The sequence below is a fragment of the Pipistrellus kuhlii genome, unplaced genomic scaffold (assembly GCF_014108245.1).
Source record: "Pipistrellus kuhlii isolate mPipKuh1 unplaced genomic scaffold, mPipKuh1.p scaffold_m20_p_4, whole genome shotgun sequence".
Classification (NCBI taxonomy): Eukaryota; Metazoa; Chordata; class Mammalia; order Chiroptera; family Vespertilionidae; genus Pipistrellus; species Pipistrellus kuhlii.
Genome location: NW_023425540.1, coordinates 38,090,879 through 38,112,048, shown reverse-complemented (window position 1 = coordinate 38,112,048; position 21,170 = coordinate 38,090,879). Strand labels below are relative to the sequence as shown.

General features: G+C 35.5%; 1 protein-coding gene across 2 annotated transcripts in view; it reads left to right on the top strand.

The window, feature by feature from the left end:
• Positions 1-21,170, top strand: part of HOMER1 (homer scaffold protein 1) — an 86,000-nt gene that overhangs the window by 57,976 nt on the left and 6,854 nt on the right. For both annotated transcript variants that reach the window (XM_036410987.2, XM_045571663.1), the window contains exons 6-8: positions 16,313-16,469; positions 17,183-17,293; positions 18,391-18,471. In XM_036410987.2, coding sequence (XP_036266880.1) covers positions 16,313-16,469; positions 17,183-17,293; positions 18,391-18,471 — 349 coding nt within the window. The remainder of the gene's footprint in view (positions 1-16,312; positions 16,470-17,182; positions 17,294-18,390; positions 18,472-21,170) is intronic.

Below are 21,170 nucleotides of genomic sequence, written 5' to 3'. Positions count from 1 at the left end.
ATCCCCTCCCCTACCATTTGTCTCTAGATGGATCTATTCTTGTTCATCAAGTTATGTTGATCATTATATCCCACATATGAGTGAGATCATGTATTATTTATCTTTCTCTGACTGGCTTCTTTGGAACTGGAGAGCATCATGTTAAGTGAAATAATTTCTTTTCATTCTTGATGTCATTTATTTCGTTTTTTTTGACTGATTGCCCTATCTAGAACTTCCAGTACAATGCAGAATAGAAATGACAAGAATAAACATCCATGTCTTGTTCCCTATTTTAGGGGAACACTTTTAGTCTTCTACCATTAGGCATGATATTAGCTATGGGGTTTGTTTTTAGATGCTCTTTATTAGGTTGAAGAAGTTCCACTACATTCCTCTTTTTAGTGTTTTCCCATTAATATTTTTGTTTTTAAAACAAGATGGAAAATCTGGACTCCTTATTTCCTTACATTCTGATACCTACTGGATAGTTTGTTTTTGTTTTTTGAAAGTCAGAAAAGATCATTTCTCCAATTGGACTTTTTCCCTACTACGGAGACAGCCGATTTTCCTTACTATTATAGATGACTTCTGTGACCACCTTCAGTTTTAGAACTTATTGGAGTAACCATTTCTCGTGGAAGAAGAGGATCTGAAGTTTATTCTAATTGAAACCATGCAAGTAATTCCTGACCAAGAGAGAGAGAGACTAACATGGAAGAAACAAGACAATTTAAAAAGACACAATCATCACAGTTTTAACTTGGAAGAGTCAAAAGAAGTAATACTTTTAAAGAAGACACTTAACTGTGTGAATTCCTGTGTATGCCTACATGGCATTTAAGATATTTCCATTTAAGATATCTTGGAAGAAAAAAATGACGGCATGGCATCACGCGTGATTTTTTTTTTCCAAAATACTATTATTATATTTGCTCCACTTAATTTTCAGAAGACTCAAAAACCCTTGATGAAGAACATTTTTTGTTTTTTGAAAATCAAAATAGCTATTATTCCTGATAAAGATAGTGAAAAAAACAAAACTAAGCAACCTAATTTTCCTGGACTTCAAAGTAGTACTGGTTCATAGATGCCATTTCTTTTAAAACTTAATGTAGCCATTTTCTACATGTAATCTGATCCTCATTTCTTCGGTTGTCATATAAGAACACTCCCCACCTCACAGGTTGCTGTGAGGGGAATTTTGAATGTTTCTAAGAGCGTCGTGTTGGTAACTCTTGACTGTCTCCTTGTTGATAGTTTCTATAATCGTAAGATTTTGTTTCTTTTAAAATTTGCAAGTGCTTTCCTATGGATATGAATGGATATCAAGTATATCAAAATGGAAATAAGATAACAGTTATATTTGACTTATTAATGAACATCATTGTAAATAATTTAACTGCATGAAATGTTGCACTGATTTTCTTTCAACTAAGCTTTTCTACAGTTATAATTAAAGAAGTGCTAAAGTAAAAGTGTCTGGTTTCCCCTTTTATTTAGTTGAGATTTGATTATTCATTTCTCTGATAAAAGGTAACTCAATTCATCAAATTCAAATGAATAAAAATATGAAAAACACAATGAAATAGATGCAATTTAAAGAAATTAAATGAAAATCTTGAAACGAGGTTCAAGCTTCTAGGGAGATGACCAAAATTCAGACACGTAAAAATAGTAACACTCTGTTAAGTAGAAGTGAAATCCTATAATATTTTCATTAAAAATAGGGTTACTATAGGAATAGCGATTTGATGAGTCAGAAAGAAAATCTACAGATACTAAGTAAATGAAAAATTTTTAAATATGAGTTAAAATTCATGCATAGAAAATTCTTCATAGCCTGCAGAATTTGCTTTTATTTGTACAATTTTATTTTTATAACCTAGGATGGGAAGTAATTGTATAGCATTTTGTATTTTACATAAATCAATCAATTTGATTTTTATGAGTCAAAGCTTACAGGTAGATATAGTATGTGGACAGATAATGGCTTCCACAGTGGGACTTTAACATTGCAGTCAGATGTCTGTGTTCTAAGACTGCTTTGTTCTTACTGTGTAATAGTATCAAAAGGCATATCAATTCAATGTAAATTTAGGGGTTTGGGCTTATAATCTGGTATTTGTAAACAAACAATTTAGAAAATGTATTCTTACTATATCATTTAAATGTTCCTTTTTCAATTTATTCTGTACTCTATAAAAATGAAAATGGGCATAGTGCTAGGTTTTAAGTGTGTTGGGATCGAGAAAGTACTTAAAAATCAGAATTCATTTTTTTTAATATTCTTCACTTAAAAAAATAAGTAGCTTCAGATGAACCTTGTATACTTCACTGCGCTAGAGATCCTACTGCTCCATATGTCATATTCATATCACAAAATCCACTCACTTATTTAACTTGTGTAGCGGTGAGAACTACAGAAGGAGCCTTTATTTGGCTAACTCAGTTTATCCTTTATTTGCTCTCTCTCAATAGTTTTATCTTTATTGCAGCATTTTATGTATACATTCATTATCTATTACTAATACGAATGATGTAAATTGGTCCATAGTATATTATTCCTTATCCAGTTTAATGCTCATATCTTTGAATACACAGTAAGAATAATATTTTGGAAATTCTAACCTCATAACAATGAGAAAAATACTATGTAATTTGAGCTAGTTTGAGAAAAATTAAGAAATTATTGGCCAGTTTTATGTATAACCATTCATAAAATGAAGCTTCTTTGAAAATTATTTCTGAGCCTGGTTTCTATTGCCCTTATTATTGTTTTAACACCAAAGTGGGATCTAATACTGAGAAGTTATTACTAATACTTGAGTAAGAGTGCTTTCTTTTTCTCTGAAATGCGATTACTTCTAGTTTAATATATGTGTCCTTCTAATTAGTCTGTCATAGAAAGCAAATGTTAAAGTTGGTGAACATATGCCTCAGAAATAAAAGAAATATAACAGTATTAGTCATTATCTTAACATATTACTTTTCTGATCTTTAAAACTTACAAAGGCTATCTTCTATCAGTGCCCATTTTATTGTGGAAATAACAGTTCATAGAATGCATCTTGAGTGTGATTTAATTCTAGAGAGGATCATTTCCTGGGAGAAAAATGTGTATTAATATAGCGGTTTTGTGATCACTTTGTTGATCTCTAAAAATAAAACACCTTCTTACTATTATATCCCCCTCTCAGAAATAAAGGGGTTGAACTTTGGTTCTTTTGATTGTGCCACCAATAGCGTTCATTTTAGGCAAATCACTTTCTCTCTCTGAACTGGTTCCTCATCTTTTAAGTAAAATAAGAGGGGAGTGAATAATGATTTCTAAGGCCTTTTCTCTTGATTATCTGAACATGATCATTCCTGTAGTCCAGGAAATGAATGAGATTCCTCTCGTGGTCTTCTGTGGCTGGGCGTGAAGTTTAGTGCTGAGTTTATAATCCTTAAAAACATCGAAATGTTACTGTGCTACATAAATCTATTGCCTACATCAAATTAGCTACCTCTTTACATAGCACATTAGAAGAAAGAAATATTGTGTCCTTGTTTTCACATTTTGTGCACACATAATTTAAATTCCTTCCAGATGGCACTGTGGATTCAAAATATGTGATCCACCCGTTATTACTTTTCAATGATAGATTCATTTGAAATGAGGGCACTAACATAGGAGGTAGCATAACACCATAATGTCCTTGAATGGATTATTGTAATGGATACATTTCTGAACAATACTGCTCCCTAATTGCTAAACTTAGAGATGGAAACCCATAATGAATATTAAATTTTCTAAACTTCATAAATCTTCTATACTTGGGAATGGAGTTTAACAGTATAAAATAAGACCGCAAACTGAAAGAAACTTGCTCTGTGCAGTAGCTGCTATTGAAACAATGGAAAATGGTGAAGTCTGACCTGCTGTTTTGGGGAAAGTAAGATATAAGAACGTAATAAGTTATATATGGCTATGTTTGGGAAACAATATTGTAGGCATTTAGCACTTGGCATGGTGTTGATGTCTCACCTGTGAGTGATACCTCAGTCTAACACCACTTGTAGACTAATTATAGGAAGAAAGAATTATACCCTGAGAGACCAGGGAAGGACACCTTTTGCTTTTAACTCACTAAAGTTCAGTGATACTGACTGAGAGAAATATCATTTTTGTTCTTTTTCATTTTTTACCTCCTAGAGATTATCTTATAACTGTCATTCATGTTAGTTTAGAACTCTGAATGCTTGGCTAGGTGCACTGTCCTTAGTACTTCTAAAGATTAGGTAGCATGATGTACATGGAAATCTACCCATTAAAGATTAGGTGTTATACCTAAACTTATGTTTTTATATTTTTTATAGTCTTATCTCTACTTATTTTGTTCTATAATTATCTAATGAGAAGAAGAACAGATATAATTTCCCTATTTTTCAGGGTGAAAATCTGAGATGTAAGGAGATTAGGAAATATTTAAAAAAAACCTATAGATACCAGAATTAGAATTTGACTCTAATCCTTTGATTCTCTGCTCCTATCTTCCCCTCATTTATCATAAAGAAAATTTAAGTTTCTATATGGAGACCAATCTTGAAAGAAATAATAGCTAACAAAATTAATTTATTATTTGGCACAAAGACAGGTTATAAATCTCTAAATGTGCAGTTGAAGTTCATGAATAAGTATTAGATCTGTAGGCATTTAATTCATTTAAGAATGTATTATGTATTTAGGTTAAGTCAACATGGTCATGTTGATTTTATAGTTATTTACATTGGCAAATATCTTTCTTTTGGCAAATATCTTAAGAGAGTTCAATGTGTACACTTGTGTGTGTATGTAGTCTTAGTATTCTTTATTATATAGCTGCAAGCAAAGGGAAATTATTAGGGGATCTTAGGTTTGGGTAATTTGTGGGAGTAAACTTATACTATGCTTTCTTGGCTTAGTAATATAGTTAAGAATACAATCTGGGTATTTACTAAATAGCTGGCTAATGGTTTTATTTCTGCTTAGAGCTAACTTTAATGTTTCCAGACCATCATGGCATGAGCAAACATTTAGAACACTTGTCCTAAGAGTTCTCAGATATGCATGTAAGCTAAGGCAGCTTAGTGGCATCTAGAGGGGGCCTCAGAGTAGAAGATATTTTTTGGGATCAGCAAGTTGAAACTTTTAAATACCTTCACAAGTATTTTGCAAAAGATGGATAATAGGCCCTGAATGGTTCAAAAAGCAGGTGCTAAATTTTATTTGAAGGTAAAGAGTTTAAAACTGTAAACCAATGATTTCAACCAGATGTTAAAACTGAACACCATGACCAGAGAATGGGAGGCACAATTATCCTTGTGGAGTGTTTTTATATGCTTGCATATGTCTATATAGAATCCTACGGCTTGGAAGTCATTAAGTGACTAACAACTTGTATATGTAACATCTCCATGAGCCACACACGAAAGCAATCAGTGGTCTAACTCGGCATGACCAGCTGTTTCTGGCAATTATCCACATATGGGCCATCTTTTTTTTTTATTTTTATTGATTTTGTACAGAGAGGAAGGGAGAGAGTTAGAGAGTTAGAAACATCGATGAGAGAGAGTCATCGATCAGCTGCCTCTTGCACACCCCCTACTGGGGATATGCCCGCAACCAAGGTACATGCCCTTGACCGGAATCGAACCTGGGATCCTTCAGTCCCCAAGCCGACGCTCTGTCCATTGAGCCAAACCGGTCTTGACAATGTAGGTCCATTTTAATACTCATTTATTCAAAATCATTTGTCTGGCATGTCTGTCTGGGGAAAAAAATGAGTAAGATTGCCCTTGAGGAGCTTCGTGAGACTGTAGGCTACATAAGCAGTGTGACAGTGATCCGTGATGATGAAAGGCAGTGATTCCTGGGGTGCTTCAGAAGCCCCAGAGAGCCCCACCTCTCTCCCTGGCTATGTCCATACTTCCTGATCTCATACTTCCTTTTACATTCTTTTGACATATTTAAGTGTCGGGCATTATGGGTACATCAGCAAACAAAAATCTCGCTGTTCTCCTGGTGTTTAAACTTAAGTGGGGAACAAAAAAACTAATTAAATAAATACCTGTATAATTACTGTTATGAATAGTATCATGAAAGTAGAGATCAAGGAGAGAGGGAGAGGGCAGGTATTGGGGCAGTGGTGTGGCTGGGTAGAAGAGTAGGCCTTGAGGAGTCACACATCACTCATCCTTGAGAATGGAAGCAGCCCCAGGAAAGTGGGGAAGGAGCAGTCCAGACAGAGGGGGCAGCATCTGCTTTTGCTTTGAAACTATTATGTGGTTATTGTCTTCATCTGAGGTCATGGTAGTGACAGTGAAAAAACCTATAGAGAAAAATAAGGATGGAATAAATGAGAGAATTGTTCATTGTGTAACTTTGAGAGTAAGGGAATAAAAAAAATGAAAGATATTTCTAGTCTCTACTTTGTATGGCTTTTGAGCAATACCCATATTTATTTCATACTTGAATTCCACTAGTCTGGTAGAGTACTTGATACATAGTAGGTGATAATAAATATTTGTAAATCATGTGACTGGTCAGCTGTTTCTTATATGTCAGATTTTTGTTCTACAGTTAAGGTAGGAATTCCTTTGAGGATGAGAAAAATGTCATATACATATGCCCCAAAATACTAGACACATAAATGGCGATAAATACTATTAATTTCTAATTGCTGAATTAAGTTCAGAAATTACAAAAAAGGACAGCCTATTTAATTATATAATCATTGAAATGCTAGTGTCACATGACTTAATTAATTAGAAATGCAAATCTCTTAAAAATTATTTACTGATTTGAGGGAGGGGCATTGATTTTTTATTATACTTATTTATGCATTCATTAGTTGATACTTATATGTTCCCTGACTGGGAATTGAACTCACAACTTTGGTATATCATAGTGATGTTCTAATCAACTGAGCTTCTGGGCAGGGCCTAACAATGCACATCTTATGCATTGATAACAAAATGAACTTAAACTTCCTTAATTTTGTCTGTCTTCTCCAAATAGAACCCAAGAGCCAAAATGTATAAATGCCCAGATTTTATAGAATTTGTCATATGGTTCTCAATTGCTAAAAATATTAAAGAAGAGATACTTATGACTGTGTTATAAATCTAGAATGTCACTAGCACTGTCTGGTTGATCTTTTATGAATATAGTGTTAATTGGTATCAGTAAATGGAATCTAAAATGTTTTTCTTTTTTCTTAAATTTCTCTATTCCCTTTTATTAAAAATGCATATGAAAAATTAACTACACTCTCAAGAGATTAAAATTTTTAAATTGCGTATGAAAGTGGTTGCCATAGATTATGTCATTTTAATATAATTATTGAAGATATTGAGCATGGAAACTAGCTTTAGCTTTCCAAATCTATATTTACATATTAGAGGCCTGGTGCATGAAATTGTACATGGCTGATTAGGTTCCCCACCTCTCTGCCTCCCTGCCTCCTTCTTCCCTCGCTCCCTCAGTGCCTGTCTCAGCGCCCCACCACAGCTGGTCACCTGCCATATTCCACGCCGCCACCTGGTGGTCAGCATATGTCATAGTGAGCGATCGAACTGGTCTCCAGGTTGAACTCCCAAAGGGAAACTTTGCGTATTAGCACTTTATATATAGAGAGATATAGATATAGATATAGATATAGATATATTGAAGTAGATATAGATATAGATAGATTGATTCACCTGTCTTTTTCCCCAACTTTACTGAGGTATAATTGGCATAGAATATTCTGTAAGTTTAAGGTATAAAATGTGTTGATTTGATACACTTATATATTATAAAATTATTATCACCATAGCCTTAACCAACACCTACGTCAGGTCACAAAATTACAATTTCTTCTGTGTGGTCAGAACATTTAAGATCTACACTCTTAGCAACTTTCAAGTACTATTAACTATAGTCACTATGCTCTACATTAGATCCCCAGACCTTACTCACCTAATAGCTGAGAGTGTGTACTCTTTGATCAACATCTCGATTCCTTTTCCCCAACCCCTTCACCCCTAGTAACTACCATGTCGTCTCTGTTTCTCTGCACTTGGCTTTTTCAGAGTCCACATATAAATGATTGCATACAATGTTTATCTTTCTCTGTCTGACTTATTTCACTTAGCATAATGCCCTCAGTGCCCATCCATGTTGTCACCAGTGGCAGGATGTTCTTTCTCATGGCTTTCTCATTCTATTGTGTATGAATCATATTCCATCTTTACCCATTCATCCATTGACAGTCACATGTTTCTTTATATTGGCTATAGTGAGTAATGCTGCAGTGAACATGATCTATTAGTTTTCTGTAAATCAGTACTAATCATGGAGATTATTAACTATTTGTAAGGTGAGGGGAAAAGTCATCAGTCATTGCAAGCCCATATGAAAAAAGACATTATAGTTTAGTTGGAAAAAACCTTATGGCAGGTGTCTCGGTTCAAGTCCTAGCCGTGTTGCTATTGTGTGGAAGACAGAAAGTCCCCTCCACTGCAGCATTTGGGTTTAATAGTCTGGATCAGTTTATTCAGTTGCTTAAGCTTGGTATAAATGAAGCCCACGTCACTGGTCTTGATATCATATGTGGTAGCTTCACACAGAGAAAAACTCTTTCAAAGTCACAGATTACAAAAGGGTGCTAGGTCAAGGGAAAGGAAGTTTATGGGATGGGCATGCTCAAGTCTGCCAGCATTACTAGAGAAAAACACAAAGCGAATAGCCTGCTGGTAGATTTCAGTTGTGTCATATTCTGTAGCTGAAGTGTGACTCTTGCTGAACTAACCTGGAGTTGTAGAACAGCCAGTCTTCATCACCTAGGTTGGTCCTCAGAGTTGTAACAGAGTTTGGTTTCCATCAGTAGTGGACTAAGCTATTATTAATTCTGAGCTGTATTCACTTAGCATCTCCCCCTCCTTAAAGTTCATTGTGATCAGGGCCCTTACTTCTGCATATTACTTAAGAAGATCAGGGATGCATTAAATAAGTAAAGTGGGTAATGATGATCGCCATAACTAACAGGCAATAATTGTTGTAAGTAGAGTATTGCTCATGCTACACATTTAAATAATTTCAAGGTATGTCATTTGACCCTGGCCTTCTCTTTAAAAAGAAATTTAAAAAAATTCTGAATATCAAACAATGATCAATCAAATTATTGATTACAACTGGCTTCTAAAAGAATGAAAAATTTTCATGACAGGAAATTGGAAAACAGATTTTACTGTAAAATTATTCATATATTCCCATCCAATTTTAACTTTATCAAAATCTCTGTTGATTGCATTTTATATTCTGTCAGTATGGAGAATGAGTTCCATTATTTTATTTATAATGTTTTCCCCAACAATACGAAATATTGTGCTAATCAATTTTTAGGATGGATTTTCCTTAAGTGACCTACTTTGCAAGGAAACAGAGGCACCTTACTTCCAAAATTAAATCTAATTATGGATGGATAGATAAAAATATACATTTGTCTTGAATAAACAATAATGCTTTAATGCTGTTTTCCTATAAATAAAGGGCAGTCTTAAACTTAATTGACCTCACTCTTTGCACAGGATAGATGCATACTTATAAGAGATCAGAGAAACATAATTCTTTACTTGTGTAGGCTATTCCCTGAAGACTTCTCTCCAATAGGATAATCTAACATCATGCTCTGAATACATGGCCAAAGAAAGCTTTTAGTTACTGATTAGTTTTTTATAAAAGTGAAAACAACACAAATAGCGACTTGTATGAAGGTAGTAGATGCATAACACACGATATTGCCTTGAATAATTTTTTTTAATCACTTATGAACTAGCACTGAATAGCTTTTTACTCCCTTCCCTTAGATTCTATACCCAACCCTGATGCAGGGAAAGTATGGTTAACATTAAATATTTAAAATGCCCGTAAATTAGTTTGAGCCTTTCACAAGTAAATATGTTTTGAGCAACACGTTGGTATCCATACCTCCTACCTAAAATGGGCTGCTTAAATTAAATTTTAAAAGGAAATTCCTTTATACGTTTTAGATCATCGTGGGTAGGGGAGACCTGCAGTGAGAGTAAAAAGTAGAAGTGAAGTGAAATCAGGTCCTCCTGTGGTTTCTTCATCTTTTATCACCTTTCCTTGGAGCCTGACTGCTACTTTAAGGCTTGTGGCAAAGACCACAGAAGGCACGGTGCCCGGCAGGCAGTATGTGGATGTTAGGGGATGTTGCAGTGCCCAGCTGTCGCGCGTGAGAGCTACTCGAGCACTCAGACATGCTTCTGTTACTGCTGGGAGCAGTGATGGCAGCTGGGGAATTTCCAAGGGCCTCTTTTTAGTGGGTTTGTGGTTCTCTCCATTTTAGTGAATAAAAAGTGGGAGTAAAACTAGACTTTTGTGCCCTCTAAAACCAAATGGGAAACTGCCTGAAGTGCAGAGTGTTTTTATGTGGTAAATGTAATGTCGTTTAGATTCAGATTTCACCTTCCCTTCTCTTCTCTCACAATCAGAAATCAACCTCACCACTTAATGAGAATCATTTCTGTTGGCTTATTTTCTCACTCCATTAACTGGCTAAATGTATTCTGAGGCTGACACCAAAGGCGTAAACTTATTATAAACTAGGGGCCCAGTGCACGAATTCATGCACCTTGAAAAGAACTTTGGGCCACGAGGCTGCAGTGGGCATACATTAAAACATGGATCAGGCCGAAACCAGTTTGGCTCAGTGGATAGAGTGTCAGTCTGTGGACTGAAAGATCCCAGGTTCGATTCCAGTCAAGGGCATGTACCTTGAATGTGAGCACATCCCCAGTAGGAGGTGTGCAGGAGGTGGCTGGTCGATATTTCTCTCTCATCTACCTTTCTAGCTCTCTATTCCTCTCCCTTCCTCTTTGTGGAAAATCAATAAAATATATATTTTTAAAAACATGGGTCAGAAGAAGCAGGTACCAACAGGACGATAGGAACAAAACACTGGGAAGACCTGATAACAAGACCTCAAGGAAAAGGAAGCAACCAAAGGAGTTGCCAAAATTACAGTAAGCTTTGAGAGACACCTTGTGAAGCATTTAGGCAAATTAAAACTTTCAGCCACATCTAGTAGAAAAAGCCTTTCTTACACAAGGCTCTTTGCATGGCAGGACCTTAAATCCCAGCTTACTGAAGTTCTTTTGATGAGGGGGGAAAAAAGAAAAGAAAAAAAAAAGCTGATTATAAACAGGGCAAAATTACTTCATTTGCATTTAAAAGGATAACTTAGATAGTATTAAGAAACAAGTTTGGACCCTACACTATTGAAGGAAGCATTAGTTTCTAAGTGGAACTGGGTTGGGGCCAACACGCCAACATGAGAGCACGTGGCCCAGAAAGTGGCACACAGTGTGGTAATGTCCACGTTTGGCAGGCAGTGAGGAGAGACCACTAGGCCAGTCCTGAGACAAGTCAGGATTGTGAAGTGCTTGAGTCAGTCTTATTTGCATAGTAGGGAGTGACCTCACCATTCACACTGAGAATAATGTCGAAAAGTAAGCCTGTTGCAATCTATTTTTAAGACATTATCTGGATTTTTTTTTTTCACAATTCTACATAATTAACAGGCTCAAGAAGCACATGCAAGGCGCTGTTATTCTAGAGACTGATGGTGGATCCTGGCCCCTACAGGCACAGAGGAGAAGCAGTTTTCTTAAATTCTGTTACTGACCGTGGACACATAGGGTTGACTCCACAGGTTAAATAAGTGCCTTACTCATGCACTAGACTCTTATTTTGTGAGATAGATTACTTTGTTAGATGATCTTCTGGATATTGCAGAACTAATTTAATCAAGTTGACTGCTTTCTTATAGAACTTTGACATTAGATAAAGGGAAATTGTAAAATTCTAGATTAAGGAACCTTTCAGAAGATGTTTTTGGAATGTTCTGAACTCCTTCCCTGGCTTCTGGATCGGAAGTGCCAGCAGGAAACTAGCTGGTCATGTTTGAAGGGAAACTTTACCAGCCATGGGAATAAAGAATTATTTTGTCCTTATTCCAGCACTCAGACATGAGGTCATAGTGGTGTTTCAAAATCTCTTCTGACTCACTGGTGTCTCCAGCTGCACAATTTAGGTGTTTCTTTGTGAGCAGTTTATTCGGTGTGAAACTGTCAAAGGTGTACCTGTAAAAAAAGACCAAGTTAGCAGTCAGAGAACCTCAATTTTTTTTTTAAACAATATTCCTGAAATGTAAGATGCTAACTTAAAGTTTTGGTATCAGAATTAATCCCAAGGTATTAGGTACTGCTAAATATGAGTTTAAAGGGAGAGGAGTTGTAGATAGAAGAAAGGAACATTGTTTCTCAAATTGCAAAAGTGTGCCAACTATTTAAAATTATATATAAGGGCTGGACACACCAGAGATATCAGATAGTTCACATGTAGAACTTCCTACAGGAGACTCTTTGGAATTCATTGTAAGTTGACATTATATAGGGAATTCTAATACACTAGAAGAAAATAGGGCAAATTACAAAAATAAAAAATATTTTACTTTCTAAATTGTATTTCACATTGTGCTCTAGAAAAATGGATTATTAATGAAGCCACTCCTAAAGTACAAAAAGCAAGAATGTCCTGAAAGATTCAAATTTACAAAAAAAAAAAAAAAAAAAAAAAAAAAGCAGTTTTTGGTTGATATTACAAAATGGCCTTAAGAGCATATCTTTATTTTCGTTGGAACCAAGCATATGAAAATGCAGAAACACACAAACTTAGCATTGAACTGGTCTCCTATAGAACTCATTTCAGGACTCTTAGGTCTTAAATTGTTATTGCTGATTGTAGTCTTATGCAATATGCATGCAAGTATTTGATAAAATAATTTGCTTCAATATTTTCTTAAGTGCAATCAGCAATATTTTGGAGCTCTGCAGAGTAAAGGAAGAAAAGAGTTAGTGGGAATTCATTGAACTTCCTGTGGCCAAATCTCACTTCTTAATATATTAGAGACTCAAGACATGTTCATTTATATGAAGTAAACAAATTATGATATATCAAGACTTTATATGTTCATCTTTTTCTATCCTGTTCCAGAGGCATCATTTCAGTTTTCTCATTATCCAAGCCAATTTTTAAGTATGTGTGTGTGTGTGTGTGTGTGTGTATTTCAGAGAAGAAGAGAGAGGGAGAGAGGAAGGGAGAGATAGAAGCATAAATGATGAGAGAGAATCATTGATGGGCTGCCTCCTGCATGCCCCCTGTTGGAAATTGTCCTGACCAGGAATGGAATTGTGACCTCCTAGTTCATAGGTCGACACTCAAACCTTGAGCCACACTGGCCAGACCCCAAACTAATTTTAATTACAGCTGCCTGTTCCTTTCCCTTGCATATCCCTGCCTCTATAATCCTACTTCTCCAATCTCCTTTTTATCAACATCTCCAGATGCCCTCACCTCCTTCCTTTTTATTTTGGACTCTCATTATATCACAGCTGTTCTGTTTCCTGCCCATTCAGTCTCTTCCCATGCCATAAATACAGACATGAATGGAGCAGCTTAGAGACCGTTCTACCATCTAAGAAGACTTTCCACCTCTTATTATTTGTAATGCTACAGTCACAGGAAGAATATCTAGGCGTGCTTAGAAAGCTTTTATTTTTTTCTTTTGGTAGTGTGATAATAATGTTTTAATTGAAGCATAATTTTATATAGTAAAATTTACTCTCTCTTCTGTACAATTTTATGAGTTTTGAAAAACCCATTTAAATAAAACTCATCTCTGTAGTGGAACAATTGGTAGGTGGTTTTTTTTAAAAAAAAAATCTATAATTCAGTTAGAGCAGGTGAATCAGTGCACACTTTACTCAGAAAATCTGAATTCAGAAAATCCTTCCACAAAAGAATTAGAAACTTCCTTTTTAGGAGAAAAAAGGGTTGTTAAATTAATAGCTTAACTAATTGTTTGATTCTGTTCTTTCATGTTTTGATGAAAAATTTTCAGGACCCTTTAGAAACATTTTTAGTCTTCTATTTTAAATTAATTTTAAACATACAAAAGTTGCAAAACTGTATAGATTTCCCGTATGCCTCTCACCTAGATTCCATTAATATTAACATCTTTCATAATTATCAAAACCAGGAAATTAACATTGATACAATACTTCTAACTAAACTACAGATAACAATTTTCACCAGTGTCCCTTTTTGTGTTCTAGGACCTAACCAGGATCTCACATTGTATTTACTTATTTCTTCTTAGTCTCCTCCATTTTTTCTCAGTCTTATCTCTTCTTGACACTTTTGAAGAGCACCAATCAGTTAATTTGTAGAATGTCTCCCAGTTTGGGTTTATAGGAAGGATGTTTTCTCATAATTAGGATGAGAGGAGTTTTTGGCAAGAATTTCACAGAAATGATCTCATAATGCTGATATGTCTTATTATTTGTGATGAACTTTAGGAATCTTGATGATAGAAATTATGCTTTCTTTTATCTAATATATATTAATATTACTATAAAATATAAGTCTATCAAAACATTTGTTTTGTGATGCAAATAATATCAAACATCAAAATGTGGATTAAGGAAAGCTATTATCATTACTAGTTAGTTAATGGAATGAGGTTAGTAGAACTTCACTAATAGGAACAAACTTTTCTATAATGAGAAAGGAGGCAATTCTTCATTATAAAGCTGACGAAAGGAATTATCAAAATAGGGACCTTCCTAATTAGTAGAATTATCTTTATAGTAGAAAATTGTCTTGATTGAAATACTTAACTTTGGGTAACTTATCAAGTAGAACATTAAATGGGGGGGGGGGGGGAAGGTGATTGCTCTAAGTTCTGTTCTATCAGTGACAGGGGAATTTTGTCATAAATTAAATCATTAGTTTCTAGGTCTAGTCTGTCATATGATCTGAAATCAATTTATTTCAGCATTTTAAAAAATATATTTTATTGATATATATATATATATATTGTGTGTTTTTTTACAGAGAGGAAGGGAGAGTTAGAAACATCGATCAGCTGCCTCCTACACACTCCCTACTGGATATGAGCCCGCAACCAAGGTACATGCATGCCCTAGACCAGAATTGAACCTGGGACCCTTGAGTCCACAGGCCGACACTCTATCCACTGAGCCAAACTGGTCAGGGCTATTCCAGCATTTTCTAAATATTTAGGCCATTTAAAAATTCTGAGCAACATGACATAAATCACCAGTAATATTAAATACTCTATTACATGTCCTAAACCTTATTGAAACATTGAAGCATCCTCATATGTTTTATTGTTGTTGTTTTTAAAATACATTTTTTTTTTTTTTTTTTCAGAGAGGTAGGGAGAGAGAGGGAGATAATGATGAGAGAGAATCCTCAATCAGCTGCCTACTGCATGCCTCCCACTAGGGATCGAGCCCACAACCAGGGCATGTCATGTGCCCTTGACAGAGTTGAACCTGGGACCCTTCAGTCCACAGGCCGATGCTCTATCCACTGAGCCAAATTGGCTATGGCTGTGGTCGGCAAACTGCAGCTCTCGAGTCACATGTGGCTCTTTGGCCCCTTGAGTGTGGCTCTTACACAAAATACCACGGCCTGGGCGAGTCTATTTTGAAGAAGTGGCGTTAGAAGAAGTTTAAGTTTAAAAAATTTGGCTCTCAAAAGAAATTTCAATCATTGTATTGTTGATGTTTGGCTCTGTTGACTAATGAGTTTGCCGACCACTGGGCTAGGACATCCTCATATGTTTTATATGAAGGAATAAAATTGTACTTCAGGCTATGATGATCTTAAAAATATAGTACATTCTTATGTTTTCTTCATAGATATTTTTCAGGATATAGTGTTTATTCTTCAAAAGAGAATGGATAGAGACCTGCTGGTGTGCTCAGTAGTCACGGCAAATGCCCAGATTTTAGGCTGGTCCCAAATAAGGGGCATGCAGGAGGCAGCCAATCAATTATTCTCTCTCATCATTGATATTTCTCTTTCTCTCTCTCTCTCCTTTCCTCTCTGAAATCAATAAAAATAAATTTTAAAAAAGAAAGAATAGGTGGAGACTCTCCTGTAAGATACCTGAACTTTTCCACATTAAGCCTACTACTTTGGTACTTTTTATATTTCCTCATTTGCTAAGATTTTATTTATTTATTTATTTATTTATTTAATTAATTAATTAAGAGCATTTCAATGAAATACTTTTGTTTTTATTCTTCTTGGATTGTCTTTGAAACATTCATGAACTATGAACCAAATGAAAGACCTGAGTACTGCTGTCCTTTCAATGTAATAATATTCAGTATAATGTATAGAGTTTTGTTTTGTTTTTTTGAATTTCAGTTCAGCAATCAGCAAACATTGGGAGGCTGAACTGGCTACCCTCAAAGGAAATAATGCCAAACTCACTGCAGCCCTGTTGGAGTCTACTGCCAATGTGAAACAATGGAAACAGCAACTTGCTGCATATCAAGAGGAAGCAGAACGTCTGCACAAGCGGGCAAGTACAGGGCTGCTGTCCATGGAATTTATGGCTAGCAGATTTCCTTGATTAGAGGAAATTTACATGTAGATTCAGCACAGGGACATCGTTTGGAGATTTTCATTGGTTCTAAGAGCATATATGGGTTGTATTATATCTGTTCTCTCAAAAAATAGCAAGTGTTCACTAAAAGTTATGTTGTGTTTGGGCTCTCAGTCCATCTATTGACTGAAGAACTATCTTTTGTCATAAGAGAAACTATTAACATGTAGACATTCTTGTATCAAATATTTAAGTTGCATTTTAAGCATGTTTTTTTTCTTCCAGATTCTCTTACATTTTGGAAATGTATTAGAAAAATTTCTCATCTCTGCAAGGCCAGTTTTCAATTAAATTTGAAAGCTACAGATGGAGGGCAGATGACTATATCTGATTTTAAATGTTATGAGTAGCTTTTAAAGGAATTTTCTACTACCATTAATCATTTAAGTTTTCCTATCCTTTTCATGACCAGCCCATGTAAATAGTTATTTCCTTTGCTCTTTTTTGTCCTAAATCCACATCTCTAAAGAAATTTTTCTATTTATTCTTTTATATTAATATTTCTCAAAATTAATTTTCATATATTGATTCAAAATTTATTACTTGCCTACCAAGGGCCTGTTATCTCTTTAGTAATAAATTCTTTGAAGTTTTCATATAATTTAACCTGAGTTCTCATTTAATTTTAGGTGACTGAGCTTGAATGTGTTAGTAGTCAAGCAAATGCAGTGCATACCCATAAGACAGAATTAAATCAGACAATACAAGAACTGGAAGAAACACTGAAAGAAAAGGAAGAGGTACTTTCTACTTTTTGCTCAGCTATAATCTAGCTAAAATATTAGAGTCTATGTACTTTATGGAATAAGGTAAGGCTGTGTGGGTTTTTTAGCATGAAATTTTTCTTGAGTGATATTAACCTTGTTCATATTTTCTCCATCCTTGTTTCTATTGTTATGAACTATGGTGAGGCAATCAGACTGAGATACTGCTTGTTGCATACCAGTTATGCAACTCTCTGTCTGAGAGTTGTATCCTTATGACCAACAGGAAACTATTGTAAGTTATATGAATTTTACAAGCTGTTGCTTTCTATGGTTTTCAGTCAGATTTAATATCCCAGGGAAGAATTCAAAACTTGAAACAACCTTAAAATGTTCAGACTGATTCTGAGCAGTGCTATACCAAAGCCATCAAGTTAGTCTTGTTGCTTGTTTCTTAAGCTTATTCTGCACAAGACAACATGCCTATAAAGATGAATTCAGCCTGGCCAACATGTCTCAGTGATTTAGCATTGACCTATGAATTGGGAGGTCACAGTGTGATTCCTAGGTGGGGCATGTGCCTAGGTTGCAGGTTCAATCCCCATTGTAAGGCTTGCAGGAGGCAGCCAATCAAAGATTCTCTCTCATCATTGATGTTTCTATCTCTCTGTCCCTTTCCCTTCCTCTCTGAAATCATAAAAATATATATTTAAAGATGAATTCACCTCTCTAAAAGTCAGTATAAAGGAATGCTCTTTATTTTTTTTATTGAATTTACTGGGTGAAATTGGTTAATACAATAATATAGGTTTCAGGGGCACAATTCTATAATATATCATCTGTATATGGCTCATCATCTCAAGTCAAGTCTCTTTCCATACATTTGTCCCTCCTTTACTCTCTCCTACTTCCCCCATCTCTGTTTCCCTCTGGTAATCATCATACTGTTGTCTGTCTATGAGTTAATTTCTTTATTTGTTTTTAATCCTTTCATCTTTTTAAAGGAATTTAAAGTAAATGTTCTTTAAATCAGTCTTAAAGAACTAGGACAGTAATTTCAGGAAAAACGGTGCCTCTCTTTCCTTGATAGCACTTAAATGTTATTGTTAAAGACATTGCTCTATTTTTTCTAGGAAATAGAAAGATTAAAACAAGAAATTGATAATGCCAGAGAACTCCAAGAACAGAGGGACTCTCTGACTCAGAAACTGCAGGTAAGCTCTAATAAAATGTTTATTCATTTTTGCATGGGGAGGCATCAATCATTCTATCACTGTAGTTATGACTTTTTCCTGAAACTTCATTTTGTAGATTCTTGGTCATTTTTCTTTTCTAGGACTTCTGATTCATGCCTAAGCTTAGATTTTTCTAAAAGTTGTTGATAATTTCATTTAGATAACTTATAGTCATCATAGGTAGTCATTTATAAATTACTAGAGGCCCAAGGCATGAAGATTCATGCAAGAAAGGGCCTTCCTTCCCCTGCCTGCCAGCACTGCCTTTGCTCTGGCCCGGAGCCGCCTTTCTGCCTGCGTTCTGACCCCAAACCTTCTTTCTGCCTTCCCATGCTGCCCAGAGGCCCGGAGCCCGGGCAGTGCAGAATGCCTGCTTCATCGCCATGGCAATGATGCAAGCGTCCAGCCCCCAGCTGCTTGGGCACCTGCGTATGCAAATTAACATACAGTCTGTCTTGGGTTAATTTGCATACTCACTCCTGATTGGCTGGTGGGCATCACAAAGGTACAGCCAATTTGCATCTTTCTCTTTTATTAGTGTAGATCTTCAGAATTATTTTAGAAATTTCTACTTTTAACCTAAAAATACTCTGAATTTAAAGAAAACTTCTCAAATGGTTTTCATTCAGTTTAGAAATTCTGCTCATTTTTTTACAATGAATTAAAATACGAATTAAAGCAGTAGTTGAGCCCTAATGGAAATGAAGTCAGTGCTCTTCTTATTTTTTCAGTCTAATTAACTTTACTCACTTTTTTTCTGCACGAATATGTGCTTCCAATTTATATACGCATAATAGGTGTCAGTGGCAGCGAACCACAGTTAGGAAGATTTTTTAAAATTCATTACCAAAGTAGAAGAATGAGAAGTGCCCCCCTCCAGGGCCCCGACTGCCTCCTGTTGGCCCCGTGCACCTGCTGTCTATTCTTGCCCTCGGATCACATTCTCTGCCTCAGAATAGACCAGCGCCATCAGCATTGTATCGGATCCCTTTTGTCATCTGCCTGGTAAAATTCCTCCAATCAGAAGAATGGCTTAGAGTATAAGACTCCTTTTAGAGAGAACAACACCACTTTAATAGCTGAGAGAACTTTGTGTTTTGCTTGCTTCCACTGAAAATGTTTGGATGTTTCCTTGACTGGCAAAGAGAACAAGGCAGCCTTTCATTTTAAAGGGAGGCTCTAGTCTAGAGAGCAAGCTGGGCGGTGCCTGGTGAACAGGGTGTTTTCTAGTGAATGACATTCCGTCTATTTTTATAGTTGGAAACATCCTACTCTTAAGCTTATTGTTTAAGCAGGCGAGAGAGCTCGCTGTGCAGTCATGAGTGGCATTTTTAGGTTTGATCCCAGGGACTATTTTCTCCCTCATAGTTGAGAGCCTCCAGGGCTTCTGGATTTATAAGCATTTTATTGATTTCAGATTCTGCACTCAAATTACTTATCTTCATCTTATGGATTATTCAAAGATTAGAAACATACCTGGTAAACATCTCACAGTAAATACCTTAAGATTAGGTTGGGATTCCTTAAATTCTTCATTTATAAGTGATTATAGCTGCATAATTCCCTTTTTATATTTTCCCAGGCTTTTACAACGCATCTGTGGCATCCTGGCTTAAGCCTTGATCCTAGCTATTTCTGTCAAAGCCCATGAAATTTTCTACATGTTCGGAATCCTAATTCAACTGTTACTCTCTTATGTATGCAAGCCATTTCCCAGTTATTTTTCTCAAAAGTTTAACAGATATTATAAGACAAATTTTGGGGAAAAAAGTACCCATGATCCCAAAACCCTGAAGTAATTTCTATTTCTTATTAGTACATTAATTCCCAGTATTTGTCCTCAAGCATAAAAATCTGCTTCACATACTATTCTTTTTATTTACCAAATTGTCTTTCAGTAATTAAAAAAATATCCCCCTATCCTGACTTGACAGGATTTTTTAGACGTTTATATATTTTTAAATGATATACTAACATGTTTGAAATATATTTTCTGAGGCTGATTCATATTGTGTTACTAACACCAAAATGCTTTTATTTTTTTAATTTGTCTTTTTAAAAAAATACATCTTTATTGTTCATATTATTACAATTAATTGATCCTCCTTTCTCCCCCCTCCCCATAGCTCCTTTCCACCTGGTCCCCACCCCACACTCTGCCTTTACACCCCACCCCCACCCCCACTGTCCTCATCCATAGGTGTATGATTTTTGTCCAGTCTCTTCCTGCACCCCCCACACCCCTTTCACCCTGAGGATTGTCTGTCCACTCCTTTCTATGCCCCTGATTCTATTATATTCATCTGTTTGTTCTGGTCATCAGATTTCTTATTCACTTGATTTTTAGATTCACTTGTTAATAGATATGTATTTGTTGTTCATAATTTTTATCTTTACCTTTTTTCTTCTTCTTCCTCTTCTTAAAGATACCTTTTAGCATTTCATATAATACTGGTTTGGCGGTGATGAACTCCTTTAGCTTTTTCTTATCTGTGAAGCTCTTTATCTGCCCTTCAATTCTGAATGATTACCTAGAGTAATCTTGGTTGTAGGTTCTTGCTATTCATCACTTTGAATATTTCTTGCCACTCCCTTCTGGCCTGCATCGTTTCTGTTGAGAAATTAGCTTACAGTCATATGGGTGCTCCCTTGTAGGTAACTGTTTTTCTCTTGCTGCT